General features: G+C 60.5%; 1 protein-coding gene across 1 annotated transcript in view; it reads left to right on the top strand.

The window, feature by feature from the left end:
- The first annotated feature begins 2,233 nt into the window (after positions 1-2,233).
- GRID1 (glutamate ionotropic receptor delta type subunit 1) overlaps positions 2,234-27,709 on the top strand; it is a 633,591-nt gene continuing 608,115 nt past the window's right edge. The window contains exons 1-2 of the mRNA XM_036356029.1: positions 2,234-2,659; positions 4,559-4,714. Of these exons, the coding sequence (XP_036211922.1) occupies positions 2,581-2,659; positions 4,559-4,714 (235 nt within the window). The 5' untranslated portion in view covers positions 2,234-2,580. The remainder of the gene's footprint in view (positions 2,660-4,558; positions 4,715-27,709) is intronic.

Raw genomic sequence — 27,709 nt, 5'->3', positions numbered from 1 at the left:
GGCGAGGGGTGCCCAGGGCGTTCCGGTCTGGCAGAGGACACTGGCCTGGCCTGGGAGCAGAGATGAGCATCTGGGGATGGCAAAGGACCCCACACTGTGGGAAATGGAGGGGAGGGGGTAACCGGGACAGGAGGTGAGGCTGCCCAGGCCAACAGCTTCCAGGGGATTCCAACCTGAGTCCTAGCCTCAGGTCCCAACCAGAGGGACCTCATCATCCAAACCAGAAACGGCCAGAAGTCTTCCCAAAACTGCGTGTGTTGGTGGGTTGTCTTCTTAATATTTGGAAGGGTCTGAGGCTTGTCTCGCTGCAATCATGCCTCCCCCACCTGGCATAACACACATCAAGAGAAACTTCTACCTGGGTGAGAAGTGTCACACGCCGACCCTGCTAACACCTGCAGGGGCTCACACAGCAAGTGGGGGGCCCTTGATACTGTGGCTCTTGACCTCAGGTTTGAGCCCCCGACCACACCCACCATCCTCCCAAAGTGGAAACAGTCACCACAGGAACCAAACTGTTATATAATAAACCCCCGACTTCCCTGCTCCCTACAACCAGCGAATGGTGGGACTGGGAGGGGATGAGCATGGAGGCTTGCGGGTTGGAGAGGCTGGGGGCATATTGCACAGTTCAGGCCCCTAAGGCAGGTTTCTTGAGGAAGTGCTTTTGTGGGGGTGCCCCCCTCAGCCTGGTAGCCTAGCCTCCCGCAGGCACAGGCATTCCTCTCCTCACCCACCAGCCTCCACATCCCGGAGCTCACGTTGCCTGCCTTGTGGCTCCTTGCGGGTTCTCCCAGCCAGCTTCTCTTCACCAGGCTGCCCCTGCCCAGCGAGTCAGCCCATCAGCCCACTGCAGAGGCGGCCTCACTGCTCTCCGAGCCTGCTCCCACCTGCACAGGCTCCTCCCCACCTTTCCAAAGTAAAATTTGCTCACAGCTTGGGACACACACACACACACACACACACACACACACACACCCTTTTCTTCCTGCCTTGGCTGGCTAATTAGCGTTCATGCCTGGAAGCCTCCCTTCCTCTCCCAGGGTAGCTCCCACTCAACCTTTAGAATGTCACCTTCTCCAGGACGCCCTCCCAGACTCTCCCTCCCAAGCGGTCTCAGAGCCCAGGATGCTTGTGCATACGCAGCTCATTCGAGGTCCTTGCCCATCTTTTAATGATCTGTTTTTTTTTTGTGTTCGCCTTTCCCACTGCGCGGGGAGTTCCAGGTAAGGGGTGTTGCACGCATGGCTTGGAGCAGAGCAGGGGCCAAGGGGCTCCAGGGCTCGCGGGAGCGGCGGCTTGCAGGAGGCTCTGCCTCGGGCGCCCGGGCCGAGCTTCCGTGGAATCCGGGTCTGGGTGGCTCAGCTGCCTCCCCGAAGCCTTGGGTGTGCCACGTGGAGCCCGGCTCGCTCCGGGCGGGGGCGGGTGTGAAGCTGCGCGTCCCCCTCGCCGCCTCTTCCCAGGCTCGAGCCCAAACAGCTGAACGCGGGGCTGGCGGCAGATGGGGCATTCGCCCGGCGGCGGAGAGGGCCCGTTGGCCCGGCGCGCCGCGTGGAGCCGGCCTCCGCCCAGGTTCGCGCGCGAAGGATCCATGGAGCCCGAGCCTCGCCGCTTGGAAGGCTCCTCACGTCCAGGCGCCGCGGTCACGGCCGCGCCGGTTTCCGGCCATGAATTGAGCTTCAGAGTCCGAACCTCCCGCGGACTCCCGGCTGAGCGCGGGCCCCAGGGCGGGGGCGGGGCGCCCGCAGGACCGGGCGACAGGCTAGGGTTCGAGCTCGCGGTCCCCGCCCGGCTCGGCGACGCGCGCCCGAGGCCGGTCCCTTTGACTCGCCGGGCACCCCGTGCCCGCTCGGCGCCCCACCCGTCTCCGCCGGCTCCCTGGATCCGGTTCGCGGGGCTCTCGGCCCCAAGCTGGGGGGATGCCCGAGACGCTCCAGGCTGCGGTGGGGCCTCCGAGAGCGGTCGGGTGCCGACCCTTCTCCATCCCCTCGCCCCCGGCGCATGGGGCGCGCGGCCAGGGCCGCCGGGTCACGGCGCGCCGCGGTGCGGGCCTCCGAGCGTCCCCAGCCGCGAGCGGAGCACCCGGCGCCCCTCCGAGCCGCCAGCGGGCAGCGCCGCGCGCGAGGCGGAGGCTCCGCAGTCACGTGGCCGCGGGGAGGGCGGGGGGCGGAGGGCGGGAGCGCGGGGGGAGCCGAGGGGCGGGGAGGGGAGGGGGCGTCCTCCGCAGTTCGCTCCCGGCCGGTCAGACACACCGCGGTCCCGGAGCCGCCGCGCCCGCCGCCCCGCCGCCTCCGAAGCCGCCCGAGCCGCGGGAGCCGCCGCCCCCGCCGCGCCGGCCTGCGCTCGGGCTGCCGCCGCCGCAGCCACCGCCGGAGCCGGAGCCGGAGCCGGAGCGGGAGCCCGAGTGCGCGGGGCTGGGCTGGGCTCGGGGTGCCGGGCGCAGGGGCGGGCGGCGGGGAAGACGCGGGCGGGCCGGCTCTCCCGGGGGCGGCCGGGACTGCACCCGGACGGCGCCTCCCGCTCCGCGCTGCCCTCGGCCTCGCCCCGGGCCCGGGCGGATGAGCCGCGCGCCCGGGGGACATGGAAACGCTGGCGCTGTGGCTGCTCCCCTGGATCTGCCAGTGCGTGTCGGTGCGGGCCGACTCCATCATCCACATCGGTGAGCGGCGGGCGGAGGCTGGGCGGGGGCCTCGGCGGCGCAGGGGGCACTCGGCGTCCAAACTTGGTGGTTCCCGGGTCCGAGGGCCCGGCGGGCGCTGCTCCACCGAAGGGCCGCGCCGCGCTCCCGCGGGCCCCGCTCCCCCGGCTCCAGTCCCCGCGCGGGGCCCGCGGCCTCTGCCAACACCGAGGCCGCGGCTGCGGGAACCGGCGCTGGACCTGCGCCCAGACCCGCGCCCCCAGAGGAGCCGTCGGCGGTCCGGCCAGCCCCTCGGCGCAGCTCGAGCCGCGGGAGCCCGGGGCGGGCGCGGCCCAGGGCTCGCCAAGTTGCCGGCAGGATCGGAAGAGGCCCCAGCGGCTCCTGTGTGCGGGTGGGTGGGTGCTGCCCGCGGGCTCGCTGTGTGCGCCCCTGGCACCGCGCTGGTGTCGCTGCGAGAGGGCGTTGGGTGCGGGGCCGTCCGAGCCTGTGTGGTGCGTGCCAGCCTGGCCGCCAGCCTGTTGGAGTGGACGGCATCTGCCTGTTTCTCCGCGTGTCAGTGTGTGGGGGTGTGGATGTCTGGTTGTGGGGACTGCAGCCCCTGGGCAGTCGGAGTTGCCCGGTCCACCTTGGGCCGCCCGCCGTCCGGGGGTGGGAGCTGGGGAAGCAGAGCGGAGGCGGCGCGGGGAGTGCACCGAGCGGGAGGAGGTGGATGGGGGAGCCCGTGGGGAAGGTGGAGAGCGAGGGGAGGAGGGGCCGCCGGAGGGGAGTGTGGGAGTTGGGAGCAGCCGGGAAAGGATTCCAGGACTTCGGCTGGTCGGGGGCTGACCGCGGGCTATTGCGTGAGCCGCCCTGCAGTTGCCTTTCCGGAAGTTGGGGAAGACCAGCGAGCACCACTGGGGGGTTCGGAGGTGGGGGAGAAGGTGGGACAGGCGGGGCGGGGAGGGGGTGATGGGGATGGGGGGGACCAGGCCTGGGTTTGGTGAGCTGCATCACCCCACCCCCAGCCGGGGCGGGGTTGGGGGGAGAGGGTGTCAAACCAGCTTCCCGCGGGGGAGGGGGGCTCGGGGCTCGCGGTCAGCATTGCAGCTCTGGGTGTTTGTGGAGCTGGGGCCTCCCTCCCCTGCCCCTGCCAGCTCCAGGAGGGTCATCGGGCTCAGCTCTGGGGCCGTGGGGACCCTGGGGGCCTGGCCAGGGTGGGATGACCCGGCGTTGCCCAGGCTGCAGGGCCAGACCAGGGCGAGGGAAGTCAGAGTGGGCCAAGGGGCGCTAAGCTTGGAAAAGGCCAGCCAGAGGCTCCCGGAGGAGAGCTTGGTGGTTCCAGGAGGCTCTGTCAAGGCCCGCCTGCGCCCTTTGGCTTCCCAGCCCTGCTGAGAAGGTGGCAGTCCCCTCCCCTCAACTTTTACGCAGGAGGACGCTGGGAGGGAGGGGGAGCAGGCCCACTGGGCAGAGTTGCCGGAGTGGGACTGGGACTGAAATGCTGGTACCCAGGGCCCTTGGGTGGGAGAGACGGGGACCTGCGTGCTCGCCTCCACACAAAGGGGACTGCAGGGCGGGAGAAGGCATCGTTCCCTCTTGGGACTGGTCAGGGGACACTGCCTGTGGGGAGCTCTGTGGCTGTCAGGGCCGTGTGTGCTGCCGGGGGCCACTCCAGCTTGGAGTAGTCAGTTGTGTGGGGCACGGCTGAGTCAGGAGGTGGCTTGGCTGTGAGACGCCTACCTGTGTGGCCTGGGGGGCAGCGTGTGCCATGTGCATGTGGAACTCCTGCCAGCGGTGTGCACATGGGCGCTGTGTGGGCCATCCTTGCTCACTGTCTTAGGAAAGCCTTCACTGTCCTGAAAGGCCAGTCCGAACCCACCAGGGGCCTGCCAGCCGCGGGGGAGGGGGGTCCTCAGGCCTGTCCTGACCCCTTCTCCCCTCCAGGTGCCATCTTCGAGGAGAATGCGGCCAAGGACGACAGGGTGTTCCAGCTGGCCATATCTGACCTGAGCCTCAACGATGACATCCTGCAGAGCGAGAAGATCACCTACTCCATCAAGGTCATCGAGGCCGACAACCCATTCCAGGCCGTGCAGGAGGGTGAGTGGCCGCCGTGCCCGGGCTCCACGGCCGCGGCCTCGAGGCTGCGCAGAGAGGACCCCTGCGGGTTGCGAAGGGCCTGGCCATGGAGCCCCTGCGCTGGGCAGCTGGAAGTGCCCTGCACTGGGCCGGCTGGGAGTTTGCGAGCGGGGAGCTGGGCTCCTAGGAGCGTGTGGCGAGTTGTGCGGCCACTTCCCACTGGGTCGGTGCGTGTGGCCCCGCGCTGGGGCGCAGGAGTGACTGGCTCAGGGTCTTTGTTTCTGAGTGTTTGTGGGTGGGCGTGCTTGATTCCATGCACCCCCTGACCTAGATGGCTGGTGTCTTCCTCACTGCGGCCTGGCGAGTGAGTGAACCTGTTGTCCCCCCTCTCCCCTCACACTCGGGGTGCGTGCCCAGCGCCCCCTCAGTGTCTTGGCGCCACGTTTCGTTTTGGCCTTGCTTATCGGCCTGGTTTGGAGGAGCCGGTTTCTCAGCTCCCGCTGTCTCCGCCTGGGCCGGGGGTGGGCGCTGTTTGACAGTAAAGGAGAGGAGGAGTTGGGCCAGGCCTGGCTGCAGGTAAACCCTTGCCTGCGCCTGGGGTCGTGGGCCACAGCCTCTGCCTCAGACAGGGCCTGGGGCGGGGGCAGCCTTTGCCCTTCCCTCCTCCTTCTGGACCCCTTCTTTCTCTCCCAGCTGGCTCTAGGCTTGGCTCTGGAACCCGGCTTCCTCCCCTGTCACCCACTTCCTGGCCAGCGCCTGAGGCTCCCCGCCCCTGACATCTGCCCAGCCCTGGCCCCTTTCCTCTCCTCTGCCTCCCTCCTGCATCTAGACTCTGAGTGCTGAAGACAGAGAGCACAGCGGTGGGCGCAGAATGTGGGGGCTTCTCCCAGGAGCAGCTGGAGCACAGGGTGTAAGGAGAAGGTGGGGTGAGGGGCGCAGGCAGCTTCCCCCTCCCCCAGCCCCCAGGCCCAGGGTCCTCCGGGGGCCATGGCTCAGTTTGGCTGTGGTTTCTTAGGTGCCGCAGGTAGGGGACTCCACGGAGGCTCTGGTCCCGGTCCAGAAGGAGGGAGCTTGCGTGGGAAGAACTTTGGCTGCAGGAGGTCTTCCGGGAGTCGGCAGAGAGGGAGAGCCCACCTGGGCCTGAAGGTCCAAGGAGGTCGTGAGGGGTGATACAGAGCCAGCGCTCTGAGTTTTGGGGTGGCAGTGAGTGGGTGAGGCTGCTGTTGCCTGTTACGGGTGCTGTGCCTCCAGCCGTGGCAGACCCCCATGGCCAGATGTCGACTGCGGTGCGGGAGGGGGATCCCCTGTCCTTGGCGTCTGTTCCCCCCAGCAGTGCCTGCCTCCACTTTCCCCGCTCCTGGATTTCTTTTGTGTGCCCTCGTGAACGTGGGCTCCATCCAGGGCGGGTGTGCTTGCTCAGGCAGCACCCACCCAGCTGGAGTGGGGATCCGGGGTGACACAAGCTTTTCCCAGTGCCTCCTGCTACCTTGATACTGTCCCCCACACCTGTCTCTGCGGACATTCGTGCTTTGTCTGGGAGCTGAGTTCAGAGAGGGGCCGCACCTGTCCCTCTCCCGGGAGCTCGCCGTGCTGCGGGACCCTGCCTGTGTTCCCAGCGTTCACCAGGTTTGCCATTTGGGAATGAAAGTCCTAGTGCTGTGGATGTGCTGAGGAGTCCCGGATCTGGACTTGAATGTAAAATTTGATTTTTAACTGCTGTCAACTAATCAATAATTTACCAACAGAGTACAGGCCACACAAAATTAGCTGTGGGCCATTCAGCCTCACGCCCAGTGTGACTCGGTCCTGGAGACACAGGGCTCCACCAGGGGCTTGTTCTGTCAGAGACCTTGCTTTCTTGAGGCAGTTTCCCTAATTGTGTAACTGGAACAACACCTCAGCCCCACGACGGTGGCTGACGCGGTCTCCTAGTGGTGTGGGAGGGAGTGTGTGCACAGCCGCTGCGGCCGTGGGACCGGGTGCAGGGGCACTGACCAGGTGGTGCTGAGCTGCTGCTGCCCGGAGGGTGCGCTGGTTAAAGCGGGCAGGTGCTTTCAGTGTCTGAGCTGTGTGGGCAGCCGTCCGTGTCATCCTGTGCCCTTGCGAAGAACCTTGTCGGTGAGGGGTGGGAGGAGCCAGCCCCTCCTGGGCCTGGGACTGCAGAGCAGCGCTCAGAGGCTCCTTTTACCTGGGCTCTGGGGCAGGCTCTCCACTTGCTGGGTGTCCTTCCTTCTGTGCCCTGTGGGGTGCTCTCCGTCGTGGCTTGGCCCTACTTGCTGGCTATCTTATCTCTTTGGCCTGGATGCTCATTGCAGCAGGACGTGGGTGGCAGACACAGTTTGGGTGGGATAGGAAAGGACTTCTTGGTGGGGGAAGAGGCCAAGGGTGAAGGGGCAAAGGTGGGCTGGGGTTTAGTCTCCATCATGGACTGGGGAGCATCAGTGACCCCCTGTGGATTGGGGATTGAGCTGGTTCTGCCCCCATTTTAGTCCAAGAGACAGCACCATGTGGATAAGGAGCTTGGTTGCTGGAGCCCCAGGAACTCTCTTCAGACCCTGCTCGCCTCCCTTGCAGTGGGACCGGGGCGAGTCCCGTTGCCACATCTGTTAACGGGACCAGTGATGGAACCTGCCTCAGGGGCTTGTTGTGAGGATGCACTGAGTGGGTGTGCGGACATGTCTGAGGAAGGCCTGTGGTGAGAGTGCGGCGAGCGCCTTTCCCTCTCTATGCCCAGCTGTGAATTCATCTCACTGCTTTGAGGCTGTTGATAGCTTCAGCTGCATCATTTCTTCAGCTAGTGGATATCTTGAGAGTGGACCCTTTTTACTTTCAGCTTTTTACTTAGCTTCCACCCCCAATTATTTAAAAAAAATACATTGCTACAATGAGCATGAATTAATTTAATAATGTGAGAGAAAGGACAATGCATGTTCATTCCATAAAATGTGGAATGTACAGGAAGCATCAGGACAGTTTATATTTGGGAGAAATTAGGTTTATGACCTTGCAGTTCACCCAAACCTTCCTTCCTTCCAGATCTCGCTTGATTCTCTGTCAGACTCATAGTTAAAATGATGAAAACTGGAAATAACTTCTTTCAGACTAAAAATATTTTGTTTTTAAAAATACAATAAAGTGCTATTAAGTTAAAAACAAAAAGCGAGACAGGACAGAATTCATTCTGAATTCTCCGTCTGTTGCGCCCCTCTTGTTCCCCCACCATATTTTACAAATGCCGAGAGCTCCATCCTGTTCAGGTCTAGATCCTGCTTCCCATTTACCAGGTCAGGGACTTCTGAAATCACCGTGAAGTATTTGTAAACATTACTTTTAGCGGCTGCATATGTTTTTTCAATATTCAAAACAAGTTATTGTTTAAAGAGTGGAACCATTTATGCTGAGATATGCTGAAGTATTCCTGGAGAAAATCAGAAGTACTTTGAATTTGGTCCTGTGTTTATACTTACGTTTCTGTAGGCTGAGTTTGTATAAGCTCCGTACAAACTACCTTCTGAGGTAGTTGGTCAGCCAGTTCTTTCACATTGATGTAAAAGAACGGGTTGCATTTAGTGAAATATGCATTTGATGAGGATTTAAAGTAAGCAAGTAACAGAAATGATACTTAAATCTTTAAAATGTTATATCTTAGAGGGGGTAAATGTGAGGAAAAGGGGACATCTGTAATACTTTCAATAATAAAGATAAAAAATGTATCTTAAACTTACCAAAGTCCATATAACAAAAGTGTGAAGACTTGTCTTCTAGATACTAGAAGAGATACTAATCCTATATAATAAAAGGCTAATATGCAAATAGACCAAAGTTGGAATGACTGGTTACTATGATGTGCACTGACCACCAGGGGGCAGACGTTCAACACAGGAGCTGCCCCCTGGTGGTCAGTGCGCTCCCACAGGGGGAGCACCGCTCAGCCAGAAGCCGGGTTCATGGCTGGTGAGCACAGTGGTAGCGTTGGGAGCCTCTTCCGCCTCTGCGGCAGCGCTAAGGATGTCCGACTGACGGCTTAGGCCTGCTCCCTATCAGTTGGACATCCCCCAAAGGCTCCTGGACTGTGAGAGGGCACAGGCTGGGCTGAGGGGATCCCCCCCCCCTCCCAGTGCACGAATTTCATGCTCCGGGCATCTAGTTTGTTAAATAAAAAAATTTCGTATAGTTTTAAAGTGCCTGCTCAAGGAGAAGATTATATAAATGCATGAGTGTGTAAAAGAAGTGGCTGAGTCCTGGCCTCCTCTATTCACAGTATTTTACTGTGACTGAAAGACTCAAGTTACGGGTTATGCTGTAGAGATATGTCATTGAGTGGAAAGGTAACAATTTAGGGAAGAAGAAGGAAAAAGGAACATATATGAGGCAATATTCCTTTTAGTTACAATAAGCGCAAAAGTATTTTAGGAAGATAAGGTAAAATTCACCAAAGTATAGCTTGGTGTTCACAGAATAAAACGAAGAAACAATGAACTAAAATGAAAATAGAACTGAGCTTTTGATGGCCATCTGATGGTCTTGTTCATTTTGTGTTGGTCACGTCTAGGTCGCCCCTTGCCCTCTGACACCAGGCTGGTGCGTAGATGTTCTGCAGGAGAGGGTCTACCTCCCCCTTCCCAGCCCCCGGAGGCCGCCCACCTTGCTTAGCCCCTGGCCCCTTTCTCCATCGTCCAGCCAGCTCTGGTGGGTGGGGGCCGCACAGCCTGTCACTCTGGCCTTGCTCTGTCATCACAGCCCCCTCTCCACTTCTGCTTCTCCGCCTCCTTCTTCCTGGAACTCATGGGCCCACCTGGATAACCCAGGATGAAAGTCAGCAGATCAGCAGCCTGAACTGCACCTGCAGCCTTATTCCCCTTTGCCACGTGGCTGCACACAGCCACAGTTCCGGGGGTAGGACCTCGGAACTTTGTGGGCTGTTCGCTGCTTCCATGTTGGCACACCTGTCGGTGCCCAGCGTAGCCAGTGCATGCTGAGCGCCCTTCCCTTTCTCACGGTTGGCTTACTGGGTGGCATTCTCTTCACTTGGGAATGATAGCCATGTGTCCATGTCTGCCACTCGCTCTGGAGACACGCACCCTGAGCCCGTGGGCCTCTGCAGACTCACCCCTGCTCGCTCTCCATGACACCCATGCCCTGGGCCTGGAAGCTCTTGTGCCTAAAGAAGTTCCTAAAGAATCTGCTTTAGGCCACTGACCTCCCTTTCCTACCTGGATAGGTTTTTCTCAGACCCCTCTCTCTTCCCCTGGCCTCTCTCACCACCCGCTACCTCACCACCCACCAGGGTCCACGGTGGCGCTCGCAGAGGCCAGTCTCACGTGAGTGCCACACGCAGTTGCTCTTCCTGGCCCCGCAGGGGCTGCTGCAGCGATGCTTTAAGCCTGAAGATGGCTGTGCCGTGGCTGCGGGCACTGGTGGCCCCTCACTGGGGTTGGGCTGGGGCCGGGGGACCATCTAGTTCTCACTCTGGATCTCTCACAAGCCTGTGGCTGTGCAAAGGAATGACTGCCATTTCCCTGAACTGAACTCCGGCTTCAGAGGTCTCTTTCATTCTAGGGCCCCCCTCCCCCCGTGCGTGCACACACATGCACACATGCACACACACATGCACACACATGCGCGCACACTGTCATCTTATAGACTATACTCCTGTCCCACCATGTCCTCTTATTTGGTTCTAGAGGCTCCCGTTCAGTATTCCTGTTGCCGTGACCTTGCTCCCAGAGTGGGAGGTTGGGCTTCACTGGCGGTGAACAGGTGGACCCCTCGGGCCAGGCGTGTGGGCAGGAGGCTGTGGGTCTAGTGAGACCTGTGTGTCCTGGTGCTGCTGTTCCCAGGAACTTCAGCAGCCATCCTGTCAGAGCACGGGTTGGGCCGCTTCTTCAGGTTTCTCCTGGAGGAAGCGAAGGGTGCTACATGGCACTCGGAGCCGCACCTTCGAACGGCAGACAGGCTGTCTTTCTGCGTTCTTATAGATGCCAAGTCCCCTCCCCGCAGTCTTCTTCCTTACATGGCCTTCTCATGACCCAGAAGATGCCATCTCCTAAACCTGGGGTCCTCAAACTTTTTAAACGGGGCCAGTTCACTGTCCCTCAGACGGTTGGAGGGCTGGACTAGGTTTAAAAAAAAAAACTATGAACAAATTCCTATGCACACTGCACATATCTTATTTTGAAGTAAAAAAACCAAAACGGAACAAATACAATATTTGTATTTGCATATGGCCCGCGGGCCGTAGTTTGAGGACCCCTGTCCTAAACACTTGAAACATTCAGTCTGCACTTCTTGTTCCCAAACCATTGCTAACCCAGTCTGACCCCTGGTGTGAGTCTTTTTAGACGTGGCTACCCAGGGAAGTGCCTATTTGTCCTATCCTTTTGTTTTGTTCTGTGGTTCCCTTTGTATCAGCCAGGATAGACTAAGCTCTGCTGTATAACAAACAATCCCAAACTCAGTGGCATAACGTAACAAAAAGTTGTCTCTTGTCTATGTTACGTGTTCATCGTTGGTCAGCTTAGACCTTGGCTCCTCACGGTCACTCAGCTTGAATATTGCCAGTTGCTGTGCCAAAGGCAGAGAGAGCTCTGGGAGACTCGGTCTGGACATGACACATCCCTGCCACATCTGCTAAACACTCATGGGTCGAAACTAGTCAAGTGGTCCCAGCCAGGCATGCGGGATCCAGGAAGCATAGGCGTACCATGTGCCTGGAAAGGGGAGAACTAGCAGTATTTGGTGAATGACAAATACCTACTACCCTGCGCCTGCAAAACAGTCCTCCCATTTCCTTGGTGACTCATGAGAACAACAACAAAGGAACACAAACCATGAGCAAGTGTAGATGATTGGATCCTGTTGCCTCCAATCTGCGCTTCCTGTCACTTTCCCTTTGCCCCTCACTTACCTGTCCCTCTGCCCCCGAAAGCGCGGGGCAGCCTTTTGGTGGGAAGTCAGGAGGCCTGGGCTGTCCCCTGTGCTTCTCTCAGAGCTCACCAATCTTGTCTTCTTGACAGGCCCAGCTCCCAGAAGGATTGGGCTAAATGCTTCCTAAGTAATGAGGCAAAGATCGACATCCAGGCCTGCCCATTGCCAGCGCCAGCACCAATGAGCCCCCTCAGCTGGGGTGCAGCAGACCAGCCCTTCCTGTGGCCTGCGCCTCGTGCCGCCTTCCCTGCTTCCCCCCCCCCCCCCCCCCCCCCGATGTCCTGCTCTCCCCGCCTTCCTGCACAGCAGCTCCTTTCTCTCTGGTACAGCGTCGGGCTGGCCGCGACTCATCTCGCTGCCACGGGCCGGCCTGGGACAGCCCCTTTCTCGGGGGGGTGGGGGGGTGTCTGGCCTCTCTGACGGGCATGGAGCCTCACAAGGCACTGGGTCCGTGCTCAGTTCCCCAGCAGCTGGGCTCTCGAAGCCTATCAACAGCCAGTTTTCTGGCTGATGGCCATGGACTGGAAAGAGAAAGACCCAGGGTTCTCCCCGGCCTGCAGCGCCAGCAGGGTAGCTGCAAGGTGATTAGATGGCCCTTCTACATGTGTCTGGGCCGAAGCCGTGGGTGGGCAGGCCAGGGGGCGAGGGCCCAGGGGGGTCCTCACTCAGGCTAGGCCTCCTCTTCCAGCCAGACCTGGGACATGTGGCCCTGGCTGGCCTACTCCGTTTGCTTCCCTCCCATCAGTCCTCTGCCAGCCCTGGGCAGAGGCAGCCCGATGCCAGGCTCCCTCAGTGACGCCTGGGCCGTCCCTGCCAGTGCTCAGCCTGGGCCTCCGCCTCCACATGAGCACAGGTGAGGTGCTCAGGGCTGGGCAGGGGCGCTGCTGCTCTCGCTTACGGACTGGGCTCCCTCCCGGCTCCGCTCGGCCTCTGGGCAGGTACCTCGGTTTCCTCGACTGGAAGGCGTGACAACACAGAGGACAGCATGCAGGTCAGCTGAGGACACTGGCTGAAACGCCCAGTTGAGGGCCAGCAGAGGGTAGGGATGGTGGTCACATGACCAGCCCGCATTGTCCCAAGGGGCTCTTGGTCTCCTGCTCTTCCTCGCTGGGCTGGCAGGCTCCTCCAGCCCCTGCACCGTTCAGGGCAGCTGGGAGTTGAGTTCACCTTTGGAAGTCCCGGGAGGGCAGGGAAGGAGGCTGGGCCTGACCCGTGGAGGCCGTCTAGAGCAGTGGTCGCCAACCTTTCGGACCTGGTCCGTGGGCCACCGGTTGGCGGTTGCTGGTCTAGAGCCACCTGCGGGCTGGGGCTCTGGAGCCTGGGCCTGGCGCTGCACAGCACTGCCGTCTTGCTGTTCTGAATGCACAGAGTGGCTGGAATCTGGCCAGCATGGCCCAGCCCCCAGAGCCTGCCCCGGGGCAGCATAACTCGTTCTATTTGGTGGAAGGGGTCAGGCAGGTCTAGGTTCACATCTCAGTTCAGTGACAGATTGGCTGAGAGGTCACTCGCCCTGTCCTCCAAACCTCAGTTTCTGTGAAGTGATGGGCAGAGAGGGATGGGTGCTGGGCAGGAAGAGGGTGTCGGCCAGCAGCCCCTGCCGGGGAGCACGGTGGGGTGGCTCAGAGTGGGTGTGGTCAGCATCGTCCTCCCTGTGTCCTGGCCACCTTCTCTTTTGTCTTCCTGGGCCCCTGCCACGGGTACATGACACTCCTTGCTGCTGCCAACTCCCAGGTAAGGGCAGAGACATGGATCCCACTGGCTGGACACCCAGCCCCCTCCTCCACCACGTCCAGCGGCAGCTCTTGGCTCAGCCCCTCTGTGTTGGCCTGCACACTCGGCCTGCTGCCTGGCCAGCTCTGCCCCTCCCGCGTGCTCCTGCTCTGCGCAGAGTGGAGCTTTGGCTCTGCTCCGGCCTGGCCTGGGGGCTTCTGTTCCCATCTGAGCACCCAGAGGCAGGGGGAGGAGGAAGGAGGGGCCACACTCGGGCCCTGGGCTGGCTCCCTGGGCTTGTCTCAGGCACTGAGGAGGCCCTGCTTTGGCACCTGGGGTCCTTTCTACCTTCCTGCCATGGCTGCAGACATCAAATGCTGCTGCTCACCTAGGTGGCTCTCAGGACTCCACCCAGAGCTCCACACAGCCCACGTGTCTGGTGGATCGCCCCGACTCCTGTAGCTCCCGTCTGGGCCTGGAGCCCTGGAGGGCCTCTCCCTGTCAGTCTCTCCCCAGGCTGGAGCCTCAGCTCAGGGCTGACTTGGGCTTCTCCCACGCACCTGCTAAAGGCCATGGGAGCGCAGCGTGACACTGTGCAGCTCGCAGCGCTGAGCTGGGCTGCAGGGGTGCCTGGAGCCATTGTGCCTCCAGGGACAGGAGGCAGGGTGGCCATGCCTCTGGGGAGCACGGTGGTGGTGGTGGGGAGGGCGGCAGTGCCGAGGGAGAGCTGTCTAGGAGGCTGGGTCAGGTCCTTGACATTCCACGGAATCTAGGCAGAGACCCCTTGCCCTGCGTATGCATGTGCGTGTGCGAGTGTGCCTGTGAGTGTGTGTATGAGTATGTGTGCATCTGTGAGTGTGTGTATGTATGTGCATGGGGTGCAGATACCTGGGCTGCCTGGGCACCTGGCTGCTGCTTGGAGCCCCTCTGGTCCCTTCTCTTTTTGTCCTCCCTCTGGATGTCCTTCAGGCCTCAGTTCAGAGGTGACATCCCAGGATGCCCCAGTGCCCAGAGGAGGCGGGCCCTGGTCAGTGCTTCCCGTTGCTTGTGCTTGGCGCCGTCCCCTGGTGACAGGGCTGAAGAAAGAGAGGGACTTGGTCTCCTTTGTGCCCTGTGGTACCCTTGGCTCTAAGACAGGGAAGTTTACGGGGCACCGAATACATTTCCCCTCACTCCGGGGCCATCCCGGGGCCCAGATGTGTGGGCCTGACTCTGGGCCCCTCTGAGGTCATCCCAGTGGAATGGTCATTGTGGTGGCGGCCATTCAACTTGTCCACGGTCAGGAGGAGGCTGTGGGCAGTGGCCTGGCCCTTACTGTTGGCATCTCCTTTGGCACCCTGGCATCATGTCTGTGGGGTGAGGGTGGGAGCCAGTTTGCCTGTCCACCCCAGGGAGTGGTTTTCTTGGGGTCCCAGCCATGTGGGTTAGCAGAATCACCGGGTCCTGGTGTCCAGAGCTGGAGGTGATATGGTGGTCACCCCCCAAATTCATATGTTGGAGCCTCAGCCCCCAGTGGGGTGGCATTTGGAAGTGGGGCCTTTGAGGGTGATTAGGTTTGGATGAGGTCTTGCAGTGGGGCCTCCATGGTGGGATAGTGATAAGAACAGACAGAGGGCTGCTCTCTTCCCGCCGTGGGGAGGTGGCGGTCACAAGCCAAGAAGAGAGCTCTTACAGGGGCTGAACCAGCCAGCACCTTGGTCTTGGATTTGCTAGCATCCAGACTGTGAGAAATAAATGTCTGCTGTTGGAACCACCTAATGTATGGTATTTTGTTATGGCAGCCTGAGCTGAGACGGGGTGGGGGTGAGGTAGGGGGAGGGGGGCTGTGGGCACAGCCGGCCCGGGCCAAACCCTGTGGTGGACTTACTGAGGGGGTGGACCAGCCCTGCCCCTCCCAGGCTTGGGGATCACACACGTCACATGAGATCCAGGTGCCTCTGAGGACTGAAGATTCTCGTCTCTAACCCAGCCTTATACCCAGCCAGGCTGCCTCCACCACAGCCCTTTAGATGCTATAGGCAGCACCGTGCCCCTCAGGGACTTTCAGGCTGCACAGCCCGGAGCCTGGTGACTTTTCACCTGATTCTCTTTTGGATCCATCCATTTGTCACTGCCCCGCCTACACAGTGCCTGCGTGCCTGAGCACGGGACTGTGGCCTTAGCTTCCCGCCCGTCAAGTGGGGACAGTGGCACCTCTCCAATAGGCTGTCTTAAGGACCAGATGAGGTAATGACTAAGGAGGACATAGCGGGGCCTGGCATGAGCAGGTGCGCAAGGAGCAGGAGGCACGGCTGTCCTCACGGTGCGCCATGGAGGGCGAGGGCCTCACTGGTGGCTCTGGACTCTGCCGATACTAAGGGAGCTGAGTGAGTGCTGGCGGGCAGTGCCGCCCAGGGCTCTGGGGGAGCCATTGGTCCAAGCAAGGCTGAAGCGTCAGATGCTGACCCGGCATGCTGCTCGGCTCATGTGCAGCTTCCCAGCACCTCACGGCCAGTCACTCGGAGCTTGGGGACTTGCACTCTCGCCTCCGGGCTGACGCTCCTCCCAGCAGAGCCTGCTGGGGCCGTGCGGTCTGCACTGACTCCAGACATGCTCCGCATGCGGGCCCAGCCCCCTGCCACTGCCTGCGCCCCCCCACCCCCCGCCCCGCCCCTGGACACAGAGTGGCAGCAGTGACTTGCTGCTGGCCACTTGCTGGCCGCATTACTGCACCTGCCATGCCCAGACGCGCCATTCCCACCCGGCACTGCCTGCCATGCGGTGTCATGGAATCGCCACGCTGGAGTCCTCCGGGGCTGAGCCTTTCGGTTCATCCTCCGCCATTGCAGGAGCTTCGTAGCCAGGCCCTGGGCTCTGCCACCGGCTCCTGGTGAAGCCTGTGAGAAAGCAGAGGTGTCTACCGACACCTGGTGCCCAGGGCTGGTCACGGGTGCTCAGGAAAAGTCCCGGATGGATGATGGCATGGACGGACACACAGACCTCCACTCTTGAGAGCCCTACCGCCCACTGTGGTCCTGCCTTCACGGTCGCCCCTGGGGTCCTGGGGCACGCGGGGCCGGGAGGCTGGTGGCGTTTACACAGCCCCGTCCAGCCGCCTGCAGCCTGCTGAGCCGGCCTGGCCCTCCTGGTCACTTCGGGGTTTGAAGGTCTCCCCTGGCCCTTCTGTGGGGCAGACACAGGCCTGGGTTTGTGGCCCCATTTCAGAAGGTGTTTCTCCGCCTGAGCTGTTGTCAGGGCTCAGCACCCGTGGCCTGTCCACACCGTCCACAGGCTCGAGGCGCGCCTGCCGTGCTGTGCTGTGGCGGGGCGTGGGCCTTGGGGCGGGGCTGCCGGGAAGCAGAAGCTGCCCTGGGTCCAGGTGTGGCTGTTGGAGGCTCGGGGGCTGTGGCTGCTGGGTCCTGGGCATGAGCCAGGACCTGCGCTTCTGTCTCCTCTCCCCAGAGTCCTCTGGTGGGCTTGGGAGCCTGTTTCCGCCTGTGAAATGGGGTGACTAGGGCAGAAGGGGGCTGGGGGAGGGAGGAGCAGCCACAGGTCTGGAGCCAGGGAGCCTGGCTGCTGTGCGCTTGGCGGAGGGGCTCTGCCTACACTCCTCAGCCTCCTGGCAGGTGCTAGGAGCTGGCCCGCTGGGCCAGGGCAAGGATGTAGCCGGCACTCCTGCCACGCTGGCATCTGAGGAAGCAAGAATGAGCACCTCCGGGGAGCAGGGCTGCGGGTCCTCGACGCTCTGTCGTTGTTGATCACAACCTCGTCAGGAGAAGCCCTGAGCGCGAGGCCCACCTGTCCGCTGCGTGGCTCTGGCCAAGAGAGGCGGCCTGCTGAAGGGCCCACAGCAGGTGTCAGCGGAGTGTCAGCCCCGCCCTGGGAGCTGGTCAGTGCTGGCGGAGCTCTGCCCGGCCGCCTCTGGGAGGTGAACCTGCCTGTGCTGCCAGCAGGAACCTGCTCCGCGGGTGGGCCCCCACTTACTTCCTGACCCCAGGCCTGGCCGCCCCGGCTGCAGGCTGATGTCTGTGCTCAGCCCTGGCGGCCTCGCGGTCTGGCCCTGGCGGGTGTCTGGCCTTGTCCCTGGCCTTGTGCCAAGAGGGCCTTGCTCTCCCTAACGGCTCACCACTGGCTCCTGGACCCAGTGTCCCCATCGCCTCCCAGCCTCAGCGTGACATCTCTTCAGGAGGCCCTCCCTCCGCTCAGCTCCCTCCCCGAGGCGGCCGCTCCTTCTGCCTTGTCCGGTGTGTCTGCCTCCCTGGCTCTGCGTCTCGGGAAGCACAGCGGGAGTGTTGGTTAAAGGCTGTACCCATGGGGGCCTGCACTCACGGGAGCTCGAGGATACACACCTGCCGGTGGGCGGAGACCCAGTGGTGGGTGGGCCCGGGGGTCCTCTCCCCAGAGAGCCCCTCCCTGTCAGGTGGCCTGATGGGGTGTGTTATGAGGCTGCAGGGTGTCTGAACCACAGCCCCACTTTATATGTAGCTACAACCCATGCCCTTGGCCTCTTCCACGTGGGTGGGTCTTCCCTGTCCCCACACCCACTGTGGGTAGGGCTCTTGCTCCCTTCTTCCAGATGCCCAATGGTGGCCCCTGAGAGCTCCGTCCAAGATGCAAGGGAAGGGAGGGCCCGGAATGCCAGCTCTGCTCATCCTTCCATTGGTGGAGACCCTGCCCCAGGGCAGTCACAGGAATGCTGGGAGGGGCGGCCTTATCGAGGCTGAGGCTCCGGCAGCCTCCTGGGCAGCGCCTGCCCTGTGGAAGGACTAATTGAATAGAAATCTTCCGCACCAGGAGGCAGAGCTCTGGCCCTCCCTGATCTCGTTAAGGAGTCCCCTGAAGCCTCATTAGGCGGCTGGCTGCTCCGAGAAGGTTATCTCTGCCAGGGGCTGGTTAGCCCCCCAGTCACCCCGTCTAAACACAGGCCCGGGCAGAGGCGATGCTGCGGGAGGCTCACCAGCTACCAGTCCTCACTTAATCGGCTACGGTTTGCTGGACTTGATTGTTTTAAAATTACTAACTACACTGGAGAAAGCCGGCACGGGGTCAGGAAGAAAGCTGAGCCTCCTTACGGGGCGTGAGGTGGGCCGGGGCTCAGAGGATGTTTCCAGCTGATCAAAACCATTCTCTGGGGAAACCCTGGCAGGCCATGTGGAGCAGTGAGCACCCCCCCCCCCCCCACTGTGTGCTGTGGCAACAGAGCTGGGGTGCCAGGGGCAGTCAAGTGGGCTAAATGTGGTCCGTGTTACAAGAGAATGAAGTCAGCTCAGGCTATGGAGCACAGTGGGTGCCTGACCTACCCTGGCTTGGAGCACCAAGAAGGCTTCCCGGAGGAGGTGACGCCCAAGCTGAGTCTGAAGCGGGAAATGGGGGTTGGTCAGGGGGAGAAAGGCCAGAGGACCTCCAGGCGGGGTACAGCTTGAGCAAGGGCTCCGAGGTGTGAACTGGCAGGATCCATGAGCTGTCCGGGCTGCTGGGCATAGTGGAGGGTGCCGATAGCTGGTGAGACCTGCGGGTCTTTGGGCTGCCTCTCTGTGGTCCTGGCAGAAGTGGCTCAGTCTCTAGGGAATGAGCCTCTAGGCAGTAAGGGGTGCAGGCTGTAGACCATCGAGAGGGCATCAGGGCCGAGAACCATACACCTGGGTCTAGGCTTTCAACTGTGAGGGGAGGCCCATGGGGATGTGGAAACCAAGGGGACAGTCAGCTCAACCCACTGTCTGCCCCGCAGGCCCTGCCTCAGTGGGTGAGCTCGTAACTGTCGATTTCTCTCATCAGTCCGCCCCACTCCTCCAGGTCAGGCTGAAATGCAGGCTTCTGCTCCACAGGGGGGGCTCCTGGCTGGGTATGAACTGTCCTTTAGTGCCTCCCCCTGGCCCAGGCCCAGGCCCAGGCTCCTGCTTCTCCCTCCCAGACTCTGGGTTCTGGAGTTCAGTAGGCAGGGGACAGGGACAGCCAGGCATCACTCACTCGGAGACGGGTTTCCAGAAGAACCCCTCTGCCACCAGAAGCCGTTACACCGCGCAGAGCTCCGCGGGGCAGCGCTGGCTGTGGTCCGGGAGGAGCGTTCCTCTGAAAGGGGCGCCGTCTTATCTCAGAGTGACGTGAGCGGCGCGCTCCGTGCGTGCTCTCACTCATAACTTTACAGGAATTTTAAAAACTCAAGAAACTGGTTTTCTTTCCATTAGTGAGATGGTGGCAGGCGGTGAAGCCCACTGCCTTTTTATAATCAGATTTAAATCGTTTTAATTATACAGCCCACATTCTCCCAGTAACATACCATCTCTGCGAGTTAATGGGCTTTGAAATCTCCCTTTGTTGCATACCCTGTAGATACAGGGGTTTTTTTTTGTTAAATGACTTATTGTATATAGAGATTCAGAAAATTAGCTCTGAGGTAGCGTCAGATGAGAATTGCGAGGTTCTGTTACGTTAGAAGAAGGCAGGGCAATGCCTGCGGAAAGCCCAGCCGGTTCCTGGGTGGGATTCGGGCAGCTGCGTTTCCGGCTGTGGTTTACTGGCCCAAGTGCCTGGGTCCTTTGGCTGCAGCGGGGAGAACGTTTGTTTGCTGTGTGAGTTTCTCTGTTGATCTCTCAGTGAGGATGTGAGAAAGGAAATCATCCATCCATGTATCCATCCATCCATCCATGCACCCATTTCCTGAGCACCCACTATGGGCTTGGCCCTGAACTTGGGGATGTGCAGGAAGCCCTGATCTTTATCTTCATGTTCCCAAGGGAGCCCTGTGGAGTGGACGGTGCTCCGCAGGCTGCACTGCTTGCTGGGCGCTGGCCCTCTGCCGAGGGGTGTGCCCAGCCAGGGAGCAGGCGGGCTGCCCGGGCTTCCTGCCCTCCAGGCCTACAGTGCCTCTCAGCTGCCTCCCTATTCTGCGCAGGGCCTGGCCCTGTCTCAGCACCCCCTTGGGTATCTATGGGGGCCCCGGCTTGGTCAATAGACCTCTGAACTGGGTGAGGCTGCCTCAATCAGAAAGGATTCCGGGTCCTGAGGCCATTGGCGCTCACTTGAGTGCTGTGGTGTGTATTGGGGGCAGGTGGGACTCAGCCTCCTTGGTTCCCTTGGCCGAGGCTGCGGTACCCAGGATCGGGCCTGGCTGACCGGAAGTGCTGTGTGGCCTTGGTGGTTCGCAGCCCTCTCTGTTCCCGTGGCAGCAGGTGCCAGGAGACGGGATGTCAGTGTGAGAGCATGGGACGCGGCCTTGTTCAGTGCCCGCTTCTTGTCCCGGCTTCTGGAGCACATGGGCACTGTATTTGGAGCCCCTTTGGCTAAGGGTCTTGTAACAGTGGCTTGGGAAGAGGCCAGAGTCTCCTAAAGGGTCAGAGGTGAGCAGGTGGGCAGGCTGAGCCCCAGCTGCGCCTCGCCCACACCACCCCTCCGCTGGAAGGCCCGGAGCGACCCCTCCACAAGCTGTCCCAGCACAGACCTCACACTCAGGACCTCCCACCCCCTAGGGAACTTCGAGAATTAATGCCCTTAAATGTGGACCCTCAGGCTTGGAAAGCCTGGCGGAACACCCCAGGCTCAGAATCCCTTGGCAAACCCCAGGGTCCCACCTCTAAGGGGATCTCTCAGAATAAGAGCTCAGCCTCAAGTGTGCATGTGGGAGCCTCCAGCCGACCCCCCAGCGCCCGCACCCGGACCTCCCCCCTCGGGAGTCCGGTCAGGCACGTTTCCCTGTACTCGTTGCCTTCTTGTTCCACATTTTATTTCCCCTGATGGCAGTGACTGACTCTTTGGTGGTTTGGTGCTTCGTTTTCCATGCGTTTCTCAGTAATTCATCCCCATGCTGGGAGCCACTCGTCGGCACTCCGTCTTGCTTAGCTGCTTCCCGTTGGCTGTGGTTTCATTCACCTCATGACCCGCGTCCTGAGCCTCCCCTGCTGCAGGCACTCCCTCAAGTTCCTCCCCCGGCTCTGCTCAGAATGGCACCCTGGCCACCCTGCTCCCTGCCACTCCCTGGAGCTCAGGCCCTGCTTCTCGCCGCCGGACTCATCGCAGTCCCGGTTGCCATTTGTCTGGATGTTCGATACTTGTCCACTCGCAGCCCGAGGGGAAGCTTCGGGAGGGCGGGGATTGCAGTCCTTTGGGTCCCCATCCCTGGCACAGGGTCTGGCACATGGCTGATGCCCAGCCAGTGCCGCTTGCATGAGCGACAGGATGCCTCTGAGCTGGCCACCAGGCTCTGGCGCAGGGCGCTAGCCGGTGCTCTCCCAAGAGTCCCTCCTCCCTCCTGAGGCCACCTCTGGAGTGGCCTTCTTTCCTCTTTTGTTGCCCTGGGCTCCTCAGCGAGGGGTGGCTGGCCTCAGCACTGCCCATCGGGTGCTCAGTGGGGCCATCCTGAGGGCCAGCTCCCACCTTCCTCCCCAGGGGAGAACACCCCAGTGTGCCCTCTGCAGCGCAGCTCTGCCCGCCTGGCCCAGCCTCCAGGTGCAGCGGGACCGCCGAGCCCTGGGAGCCTCAGGCTACTTAGTGGGCTGGAGCCAGCCCTGGGTGAGCACTGAATCCACCCCAGGCAGGCACCGTCCCCCGCGTGGGGCTCTGCGGTGCCAGGCCCAGCTCTGCCAGCCTCGTGCCTTCTACCCCCGCCCTCCCCTGCAGCTCCTCCAGGCTTTTCTGGAGGGCGGCATTTCTGGAAAGCTCCTGGGAGATGCCCAGGCGTGGTGCCACTGAGCACATGTGTCCCTTCCACGGATGGTCACTGGTGTCCCGTCGGGGCCAGTGCTGGGTGGGTGCTGGGTGGGTGGTGGATGTGGCAGTGTGTGCAGCTCCCTGTCTAATGGGGCGGCGGCGGGGGCGGGGGGGGGGTGTTGAGAGACCTTGGCGGGAGAGTTTTTGACCTGAGTAACTTGCCTAAGCTCCTGAGCTTCACTTTCTCACTCACAAAATGGGGATAAGCACAGCACCTGCTACCCAGGTGTTTGTGCGAATTAAAGCGGGACCGGGGTGCTGGGTGGAGCTCACTATCCCCCTCTCCAACATGCGTCGGCGGCAGCACCTGCCAAGCCCCTGTCGTGTGCGGGACTCTGAGGGCCCGGGACTGGTCGTGCGGGGCGGAGGCCGGGGCAGGATAAGGGAGGACTCACAGGGCAGCAGAGGACGGAGCTGCGTTCGCCCAGGAAGGGCCCCGGGGCCAGCGGGGCCAGAGGGCCTGGGCAGAGGCCCTTCCTGCTGGACTTCAGGGTTGAGCTGAGCTTGGTGAAGCTGGGCAGGGAGGGCACCCGTGGCTGTTGGGATGGCATCATCATGGGGCTCCTGTGGCAGCTGGGCCCCACCTGGGAGGGAGCAGCAAGCTTCCTGCATGAATCCAGCCTATGGGACAGGGACTCAGCTCACCCTGGCTTTTGCCAAAAGGGGATTCAGGAGAGGCTGGGCCCTGAGCTGCGGAGTGAACTTGTTGGCTGTGTGGGCCTCTGTTCTTTTGCCAGCCCCCCCGCCCCCCGCCCCAAGTCAGCGTCCTTCCTTCTGAGCAAACTGTCAGGCAACGGCCAGTTCCCTGTCTGCTCGCAGGGAGCGGGCCTCAGAGGCCTCTGCTGGCCCCTTCGGGTCCTGTGCCCGTCCAGGAGCCAGTCAGTGCCACAGGATGGGGTGTCCTCACGGGGCTGCCACGTGCTTCACCCCTCACCAAGGCTGCGTGGAATTGGAATAAAAAGTTCCCAAAGGGAAAGGAAAGACCTTAGAGCAGTGGTTCTCAACCTTCCTGATGCCGCGACCCTTTAATACAGCTCCTCATGTTGTGGTGACCCCCAACCATAACATTATTTTTGTTGCTACTTCATAACTGTAATTTTGCTACTGTTATGAATCGTAATGTAAATATCTGATATGCAGGAGGTATTTTTATTGTTACAAATTGAACATAATTAAAGCATAGTGATGAATCACAAAACAATATGTAATTATATATGTGTTTTCCGATGGTCTTAGGCGACCCCTGTGAAAGGGCCGTTCAACCCCCAAAGGGGTCGCGACCCATAGGTTGAGAACCGCTGCCTTAGAACAAGGTGAAGGGTAAATGTGCTGATCACTCTCTCTGTCACTGCCATGGCTGCCCCACGGGCAGTTCCGCCCCCGCAGCTCCCTCCGGCCTCTGCCGTCCTCACGCCTCACCGAGCTGTCCTCACAGCAGGCCCGGGCCTCCCCTTTTGGCGGGGAGTCTCCTCATTCAAGATGGCACCGTCTCCTTCCCAGTTCTGGGGAGAGTCTCAGAGTTGGGCCAACATCTCCCCAGACAGAGGCTTCTGTGGTGCAGCTGGGGCCTGTCTTACAGGACAGCGTCCTGAGGGGGGGAGGGGAGGCCACAGCCTCCTTGGCACATGGGTCAAGGATGAGAGGCTCCCAGCCGGGCACACCCCAAAGCAGTCCCCAGTCCTGCCCTGCCCTCGCTCAGTTTGGAGGGCGGCTGGCGTGCTGGGGTCCTCTCTCATGGCTGTTCTTGCTGGGCTTGTGGCCAGCCATTGTTGGTCCATCAGGCAGTCAGATAGGTGGGCCAGGCAGGCAGCTGGGCTGTGTGACAGGGTCTTTCTAGAATGTGTACAGTTGAATGGGTGACACTTGCATGAAATAAAACAATGGCCATGTTCCCTGGAGCCAGGCCTGGTCTGACGGTGCCTGTTGCCTCCTGGCACATGAGGTCTGTCACCCAGTCATTGGACTTTAGTACCTATGAAAGCCAGCCCTGCAGCTGGACTGGGCAGGGGCACCCCGGGGCTCCAGCTCCTAAGGGGTGGGCAGAGCCCGCTCGGGCCTGGGGAGGTGTGGGTCAGCCAGTCGAAGGTGGGAAGCAGGCCTAGTGGTTACAGTGGAGAGGCCGGGCTGTGGACACACACTGGGGATTTTTTCTTTTTTTTCTTAGAGAGAGGGGAAGGGAGAGGGAGAGAAAAAAGTATTTGTTATTTATGCTTGTGTGTGCTCTGACTGAGGATCAAACCGCAACCTTCGCATATTGGGAGGATGCTCTAACCCAGTGGTCGGCAAACTCATTAGTCAACAGAGCCCAATATCAACAGTATGATTGAAATTTCTTTTGAGAGCCAACTTTTTAAAACTTAAACTATATAGGTAGGTATGTTGTTATTAACTTAATTAGGGTGCTCCTAAGGCTTAGGAAGAACCACACTGAAGGGGCCAAAGAGCCGCATGTGGCTCGCGAGCCGCAGTTTGCCAATCACGGCTCTAACCAACTGAACTTCTCGGCCAGGGTGCACACTGGGCTTCATGTTCAACTGCCTGCTTGGGCTCTAAGCCCCTGAGCCAGCAGGCTGCATGGGCTGTGACCGTGTTTCAGCAACTCGGACGTTCTCGGAGCCCTCGCGCCCTGCCCTCCTGTCTCTGAGGTGTCATATTCTTTCTCTCCAAACCCTTTCCGATGCCTAAACGTGTGCTTGGCCCGGGGCTGGGGCTGGAGATCATGGTGGGCACTAGCTTTAGCATCTGCACCTGCCACTGGGAGCCCTGTTAGTGTTCCTCAATGCGCATGTGTGCGTTCTATCGTAAACACAGCGACACTCTCCTTAGACAGCACTGGACTCTCAGTCCAATGATCAGATGCCTAGGAGGACAACGCAGAGCTGTCTATGGCCAACACAGGCTTCAGAAAGGTGAGCGGCTGCTGCCCCTTCCTGTCCACTCAGGGCCCCGGCTTCCTACCCTCCCTGGCTGGAGAGGAAACCAGGATCAGCTGGACCTAGGGGAGGTCCCTTGAGGGTTTGCTCTGGGCCAGGACTGGGCCATAGTCAAGACTTGGCATCTCTTAATGCAGCTCCCAACTGGGTGTTGAGGGCCTGCCGCCTGCTGTCCCTGTGCTGGGTGCTGGGAGTATAGCAGTGAATGGGAGGGCCTCATGCGCCTGTGTCAGCATTTCTAAGGTGGGGACAGCCATAGCCACTTTCCAGGCTGGTGAGACATGAAAGGAAGTAACAGCACGTCTCCACCTGAGTTCCTACAACTAGTTCTACAAAGTGTTGTGGCAGAAACAGACTCTGTGGTTGTACAATGTGACTGAGCTGGATGCCTCTCTTGGAGACATCACCTGCACACTGGCGTATTTCAGGCTCGGAGAAGTCCTGCAGTCAAGAAGGCCAGTAACTTTTGTGAACTCAGCATTTTCAGGCTCAGTTGAACATGAAACTTTCTTTGGCAGAGCACTTAGTAACATTCGAGGTGTCAACCCAAGGTTGTTGGCGCCAATTCATTTGCCAGCAGGAATCCCCAATTTGGGTGGTGAAGAAAGAAACTTAGTTCCGTGCAAACAGTGATACAGCACCACGGCCGTGAAACAGCACTACAGCACCCCCATGGCCGGGGAATAGCCCTGGGCCAGGTGGCCCTGGGCCGGGTCCCTGTCCAGCTAGACAGCTCTGCTAAGACATCCTCTGCAGTTACGCCCAGCCAGGGAGACATAGCCTTCTGTCTTTGGTGGAAAGAGACAGTGCACTCAGGGAGCTGGGGGGAGCTGGCTTACATTGACAGAAATCCCCACCCCTGGTCCCTGATTGGCCCAACCTCATGCAAACGAGGGCTCCGAATCCTCACAGTTTGATTGGGCCAAGAGGCACTGTTCTGATTTGGCACAAAAGAGCCATTCTGATTGGTCCAAGCTGTGCAGCTCTGGTTGGATGAGGAAAGCCTCGATGCTATTGGTTGAAATAGGGTTCCAGGAAACCTTTATCAGGGCTGGCTTAGATGGCAGCAACACAGTGCAGGCCGGCAGTTCCGCGCAGGGCCGGCAGTTTGTGTGAGACGTTCCTGTGCAGAAATGGCTCCTGGGCTCTGTTTAAAAAAATTGAGCCCCGTTAGCCTCCAGGAGCCCTTCTCAGTAGGCGTCTTCTTTTCCTCGGGGCTCACATATGTAGCTACCGCTTCCCAAACCCATTTTGGAAATCCAAGGCAGCCTCTACAAAATACCCCGGGGAACGCACTGCGCCGAGGCGGTACTTAGTACCTGTCTCCCTGCCTCGGTGTCTCGGAGGAGGTCTAGGGACAAAGCAGGCCCTGGCTGCCCCCGGGTCGGCGTGGTGAGCTCACAGGCGTTAACACACGCAGGTCTTAACGCTTACAGCAGCGACAAAGTGAGTTAGTTTAAGAAAGGCAAGGAGTGATTTCCCCCGTGCCCCGCCCAGACCTCATCTGCAGCAGGGGTGCTGGGTGCTGGGTGCTGGGTGCTGGCACAGCTCCCGGCGGGGAAACCTCTGCAGCGCGCCCTCCGATAGCCCATGTCTCCGGCAAGCTGCACTCTGCTCGTTAGCGGGACGAGCACCGGACAGATGGACCTGCGGTGCCATGGGCTGGCTGCGGATGGCAGCGGACCCACAGGTCTGTGTTCTGGAAGAGTGTCCCTGCAGCCCCTGCAGTGGGAGGGATGGAGGACAGGGCGGCTCTGCAGGCCTCGTGCCCTCTCCAGCCTCCCGCCCACGGTGCGGCACCGGGACCTCAGTTACTTCCCTGGAGCATGGGGACCATCCTGCCCAGCACTGTTGTGCCTTGAAGCAGGGACTGCATCTTTCCCTGTGTCCTTCGACCCAGCACAGGTGGAAGTCCGAGTTGGGACCTGAAGGATGAGCAGGAGTTTCTTACGCGTACAGTAGGTGAAAGGCATTCCAGGCAGAAGGCACTCCAGGAACGAAGGCATGGAGACCTGGAGAAGTCTGACGCGTGAAAGGAATCAGACGTAACGAGGCAGGGAGTGTGTACGACTGCATAGGCACAGAGGACCCTCTCACGCAGGCTGGCCAGGGCAGCCTTGGGAAGCTGCTTCCGGTGCCAGGGAGACACCAGGATGGAAGCACCGAGTGTTCAGAGACCAGAGTGGTCCCTGCCCCACCTCCCTCCAGGGGACTGGTTTCCTTCATCCCGACAGCCAGCAGCAGTGGTAAATGAGGGAGATGGAACGTGTCATTTTAATTATACACTCACCACCTAATTATAATTTTAATTGATGTGTGAACAGGTGCCGTGCTCTTCAAAGCAGTTCAAGGCAGTGCAGTAGGAGCACAGGTTGTGTCAGTCCTTAGTCAAGCAGGTGGAGGGGCTGGAAGGCTGGGCGGGGCCAGGGGTCGAAGGGAGGGGAAGCAGCTTTGCCCTGAGTGGCGCAGGAGGTGAGGTCTTGCCTTGGAGGGGTTGAGCACCACCTGAGCAAAGAGGAACGGAGGGGAGCCGGGGAGGGCGGGAAGGGAGGAGAGGGGGAGGTGGCTGGCATCCAAAGCAGAGTGGATTTATTTTATTTAATCTCAACAAACGTTTATTGAGAGCTATGGCAAGGTACACTGTGCGAAATGCAGGGGACTGCAGAATGGCTTCAGTATATCCTTCCCTCAGTGCGCTCCCACTCTGGAGGGGGAGGGAGGATGTGTGTGGAAACCAGTAATTACAGCCTCTGGAATAAATGGG

The sequence above is a fragment of the Myotis myotis genome, unplaced genomic scaffold, assembly GCF_014108235.1.
Source record: "Myotis myotis isolate mMyoMyo1 unplaced genomic scaffold, mMyoMyo1.p scaffold_m19_p_24, whole genome shotgun sequence".
Taxonomy (NCBI): Eukaryota; Metazoa; Chordata; class Mammalia; order Chiroptera; family Vespertilionidae; genus Myotis; species Myotis myotis.
This window is presented reverse-complemented; position numbering and strand designations above follow the sequence as displayed.